General features: G+C 40.5%; 1 protein-coding gene across 1 annotated transcript in view; it reads right to left on the reverse strand.

Annotated features, from left to right (window-relative positions):
• Positions 1-530: 530 nt before the first annotated feature.
• Positions 531-5,920, reverse strand: part of LOC104500122 (survival of motor neuron-related-splicing factor 30-like) — a 6,175-nt gene continuing 785 nt past the window's right edge. The window contains exons 2-3 of the mRNA XM_010143725.1: positions 2,481-2,623; positions 531-696 (exon numbers count right to left, since the gene is read on the reverse strand). Of these exons, the coding sequence (XP_010142027.1) occupies positions 531-696; positions 2,481-2,623 (309 nt within the window). The remainder of the gene's footprint in view (positions 697-2,480; positions 2,624-5,920) is intronic.

A 5,920-nucleotide genomic window follows, 5' to 3' on the forward strand; every position in this document is an offset into this window, starting at 1 on the left:
TTTCAGCCCTTAAAAACACCTTTCTGTGTTTGACACAGCAGGATATGGAATAAAGCACATCTGCCCAGCAATCAACACCACTACCCTAACACAGGGACAGGGCAGGAGCTGAAGTCCTTTGTGCTAGGGAGTTGACTTGTGAGCCAAACCACAGCTCCCAGAGCAGCCTGCACTAGACCTGGGCTGACACTTGTAGGCTCTCTGCTGTCCCTGAAAAAGCACTAACTTATTTCTAAAGCTACCGCTTTCGTACTTGCTAACTTGAGATAGCATAATCTCAGTAAAAACAAAGTCTATCATGTTATCTTGCTTGTTTATGTAACTCATGATACCAGCCACAATAATCTACAAAACATTATATGCTAGATTGACTTCCAATCCTTTTTCACACAAACATGAAGATATTAAAGAGATGTAAAATTTAAAAGCAAGAGAGATTGTTTCATAAACCAATTTTTACAGCTGTGGAGGAAAAAAACCCCCAACAACAACAAAAGCAAAGCAGCTCCAGGCTTGTGCCTGTGTGTTACTCACTTGGACATGGGTTTGTTGCCGCTGTCCTCTTTTGCTTTTCTTCCCTCTTCCACAGGCTTGAGGTTGAACAGAGGTGTAACTTCAGCATTGCCATACCCAGCAAATGTGACCGCGGCCGTTCCGTTCTCCTCATCTATTTCTTCAATCTCAGCTTCATAACACCTGTAAAGATATCATGGCTGTAAGCATGTGAGTAAAGCTTTAATACTGAGCCCTTCAACACCTACACTGTCAGCCGGCTAACGGCACTAAGTAACAAAACTGGCAAAGGCAAATGTTGCTCTTCATTTTCAGAGATAATACACAAATCAAACCAAGAGATGGTTCTCTTAAGGTCAAAGGGGCACAAGTACAGAGACTGGAATCTGCTGTATTTGACCTTCAGTATTGAGAAGCAATGGCCTCACAGTTACCACGGCTAATGATTAATGCTGGGGCCGGTCTAATCAGATATCCTGATGTGGTTCTAGTTCTGGCAGGTCATGGGATTGAAAAAAAAAAAAAGACCAAACAAAACACAGCACTCACGGAACACAGCTGTCAGGAATTCATTCTTGGAAATGTCAGCTCAAAAGAGCAGAACTTTGGTTCCATTTTTCTCCATAAGAAAAAGAATTAAGAAAAACTGAAGCTTTCAAAATATTCCCTCTTCAACAACACCAAAATTAAAAGGGTTTTTTTATTGATCTAAAATAGCATTTTTGACATTTTAGCAGAAATGAGTCAATTTCATATTTGTGTATGAAACATTTTGGTCAAACTGACCTCATAATGGGAAAGAGGAAAAAAAGACAAGTGACATTTCCAAAAATATTTAAAATAATTGAGTCTAAATTCAGAGGAAAAGGATACATCTAAAGCAAACAGAGGCATAAAATGCGATATTTCATGGATAGTATTCCAGTTAACGGTTACTAAATTTCTTGTGTGATTTTAGTGGGCCAACAACATCTTGACTTGAGCTACATGAAAATACATGGAAACCCAAACTGCACAAGGTAAAATCCCTGGCGTTAATCCCTGGCCTGCTCTTCATGCAACACTGGTCACTTAAAAAATGTTGCAACAGAAGCATGGGTTTAAAAAAAAAAGGCAATTCAATTAAGCCCAATAAGATCCACTTCAGTGGACTCTGGCACATTCTTCCCCAAGCTCTGATCCTCTAACCCAGCGATCAGAGCCGAAGAATGACCCAGTGGTGACCTAAGACAGTGAGATTCCATTTTTAAGTTCTTACAGAAAAGCACTTTACGTGGCAATGACTGGGAGATTAGTCCTGCACAAAGTAATTTTTAAAAACCTGCAACAGACAGACAATTTGCAGTATGGAAAGTAACTTCAGAATGTTTATTTCAACAATTGTGAAGTCAGAATGAACTGCTTGGGTTCCCAGAACTTCACACACTAATGTAATGGAGACTAAATCTAAAAGGTTGATTAATTCTATAGTTACACAGCTAGTTATTTCATAGCCATACCCCAGCATTTCCAATTAAAAATTTCCAATTAGAGGTACAAGCTGAGATACAGCAAGGATTTTTCTCGATAGCAATCAATTACACACATATGAATGCAATGACAAATGACGAGTTACACATCCTGACACCTTTACGGAACACCGCTCTGACCGAGCAGTGCACGACTGTCTGCCATTTATCACGCTAGCAAATGGTACTGTACCACAGCTACCCTGCTTTTATAAGGCTAGGGACAAACACGGCATTTCTGGAAAATGACCCCACATCTCTGCTTTTTATCTAAAATACTGACCTTTATTCACAGGAGTACAATAATAGCTAACATCATATTTATTTGCTAATTCCTTTCATAATTGTTTTTCTAATTCCCTTCTGCCTTCAGTCACCCTAGGGGCAGTTCAAACTGAATGAAAGTCTCTTACCATTGAACTATTTCATGTAACTGTTAGAGAAGTTTTCTACACTTACTGTCCATCCTCACTCCATATCGCCATACACCTGTCCCCAACCTTCCAGGAGTGGCTGGGTAGAGCAGAAGCAGAACTGTCAGAACTTGCAAGAGTTTCTGAAGGTTGTGTTGAAAGGAGATCTTTGGTTAATTCTATGACTTCCTATAAAAGACAAAAAAACCCCCACAAAGAATAATTTTTCAAACTCTCGTACCGTGCATAGTTTTACCCAAAGCTTAGTGGTTTGGGTTTTTTTGAAGTTACTATATTAAATTCATAGCTGATTTAAAGTGGACTACATTTATCTGGAATTTTTAATCATTTAACTAAAGTCACTCATTGCCAACATAGATAAAAAGACATATGGTCCTCCTTGTATTGCAGTAAAGTTACCCGTGCCCCCTCAAAATTTCAAAAGTAGCCTATTATTCATATAGCATTTCTTTCTAGCTGAATTGTTTACCCACACACACAAAGACACAGCTAGACAGTCTCTACATAAATAACTAAAAATCAGCGGTGTGACTGCGTACACGTGGCTGCATGTGATGTTGGTTACGGACCAAAAATCGCACAACACGTGGCAGAGCAGGTATCTGGCAGGACAGCACTCCAACGACAAAACGTGAAAGGACGTAACACTGCTGTTGTCTCTGTAGCTGGCAGTTTCTTCCACCCCCGCCCCTTTGGGACTGGCTGGCTGTATTATATACAGCAATCTCTAAACCACACAACAGCTACGAGTATAACTGCAACACTTCTAAGTGATGAAACTTTTTTCAATTTTCACAAAAATGTGGATTGCCTGAACTGAAGCACCCAGAGCCAGGGAGGAAGAGCACCTTCCTCCCCCGCCACTCTGTGAAGCCCCCTCCTCTGTAGGAGAATTCAGGTGCATACTAGAGAAATGGATTTAAGTAAATTTGATACAAGTGTTTGGTTTTCTCTAAATTCACTGATCTTAATTTAAGATTCCAGGTCAGGCCTTCCCTTCCTAATCTCATCAGACAAGTAACAAAATAGCAAAGTTTTCCAGACCTTTAAATCTTACTCATTCACAAATGCATTCAGGAAGTTTGCCAAAGCCCACCCCCCAACTTCCTGTCAATATTATATTCTGATTGCACGCAATCATGACCACTAGTTTTCAAGTGTTAGAAGTCAAATGAACTAGCAACTAAAAGGCCATTTAAACTCTCTGTATAAGGCAAAGCAACTCTTCAGACCTTAAAGAAGAAACATTCTTCAGTTCTTTCAGTATCTCAGCATGAACCACTGTCACTCTCCTAACTCAGTACCTAAATGAGGGGAAGGTCACAGGCAGACGATGTTCCACTGAGGCTCAGCAGAACCTGAACTTTCCTCCCTGTTTCACATCCTAGTTCAGCTGTGGGCATGCAAGAACTAGCTCAGGAAAAAGCGGTTAAGAACTTGAGGGCTCATAAACAGTTCCCAAATAAGAAGTTAACACAATCTAAACTTACATGCATGTTTATTTGATGAACTATACCACTGGCGTGAGCTGCCTATCACTTCGCTTCTGTTGCAGCTGCTAACGTCTGAATTTCCAACACCTTCCTAACAAAAGTTCTGCTTTTTTTTTTTAGAGGAGCTGCTAATTAATAAGTGCAACAGTAAGCACAATCAGCAGCACTGTAAGCACAGGAACATGCTCACAATTACTACTTCTGCTTGGGTCTTCATTTTCTGTAATGCTACAGCTGAACCAGGGCAGATTTTGATTATCAAGTGACCTCATTAGAGAGCACTTTGCAGAACACAGAGCATTAGCCTAATTTTCTATCCCAGATGGCAAATCTCAAACTATTCCTCAACAGGCAGACAGCTGTATTCTGCAAATCCAAGAGATGCCACGGTGTGAAATAGGTATCTTATCTCCACAGGACAAATACAATACATCAGGCACAAGGAACCTGAAAGGAGGTGTTTCAGTTCTGCAGACTATCAGGAATAGGAAACTGTGGGCTTATTCTTGCCACACTCAGAGATGGCTTATTGTAGAACTCAAATGGGAATCATTTCAGACAAGTCTATCAAAGGTTTTTTGAATTCGATAAAGTCACTTACACCCCCAGCTATAAATAGCAAACGTTTGGTGAAAATCTGCATCTGATATCCACACGCTAAACACACAAGATAGAAACATTAATTTTATTGCAACCCATGCGATAGTTCCAAAGTCTAATGGAACAGCTCATTCACAGAAAGTTTCTGAGCACGAGTGAGAACCACAGCAGCTCAGTACAGCCAAATGGGTGGAACAGCACGGCTTGCTGCCTCGTCCCCGGCACACCAAGGTGTGACCTGCAGAGAATACCGGTCAGAGTCTGCCAAGATTCTTCCTGACCAACTGGTCTTTACAAGGCCAGGCAAAGCTCTACACTCCACAGCACACACCACCCACAGATACCATCTCCGCTGCAGAAGATGACAGCTGCCAGGAATTCTACCTCATACAAAGGTAAGTTTGGTTCCCGGGTGCACAGACACTGTCCTAGAAGTGCTTCAGTGAAACAAAATGTGAAAAGCTACGTATAAAAATTTCTTCTAATAGTTATTTTAATCTTGTTACTCGGGCAGAAGCTCAGTATGTGAAATGCATCACTATTTATGATAGAAAAAATGTTTCAAGTACATAATAACAATCCCTTTGAACAGACAAAACGCTGTTTAGTTGGGACACTGAAGCACTGAACCCATTTTTACAAGTGTTTTGTTGGCATATATTAAGTCTGCAAAACATTACGTCATTTTCAAGGTGGAACATAGGGATAGCAAACCTTTTGGGGACGAAAGTGTAAAGATCTTCCCCATTCTGTGCAGAAAGCTTTTATAAAAAAGTTTGCAAGTTGTCCTTTCACATCAATGATCTCTGCATATCAAAGCCGAGGTCGTGTTGGTATCGGAAATATCATCCCATATGGGTTTTGCTGTGCATTTTAAAAATATAAAAATATACACATGCTTTTAACAGTGTACAACCAAGGACATTAAGATGATCTATAAAGTGCCTTGTGGGCACAAAGCCTTTGTGATTCAAAAGGAACTCTACAGACCACTGACTGGAGGCACTACTCATATTTTGGTTGAAGCATCATTTTCACTGCTGTTATCTCCACGTAGAGAACAGCAGTGACTGAATCCGGTACTGGGTGGTTTGGTACGTTTTTAGACCTGACGGCTAAAGCAATCCACAACAGAAAAGAAGCAGCATCTTGCACTCCCATGACTGATTTTCCGAGTACTACTGTTCTCTTAATATGCCAATGTGTCTTCACATGCACAGGAATCTAAAAGACCACTTTAAATTAGGCTGGTGGTCTTCCTGCCACCAAACAATACCGTAAGGACCAGAAATGGTTTTTAGCAATTAAGCATGCGGTTTGCTCTCAAATGTTTAAAAACTGCAGGGGGCAAATGAGGAACACAACTCTTTCC

The sequence above is a fragment of the Buceros rhinoceros genome, unplaced genomic scaffold, assembly GCF_000710305.1.
Source record: "Buceros rhinoceros silvestris isolate BGI_N320 unplaced genomic scaffold, ASM71030v1 scaffold18279, whole genome shotgun sequence".
NCBI lineage: Eukaryota > Metazoa > Chordata > Aves > Bucerotiformes > Bucerotidae > Buceros > Buceros rhinoceros.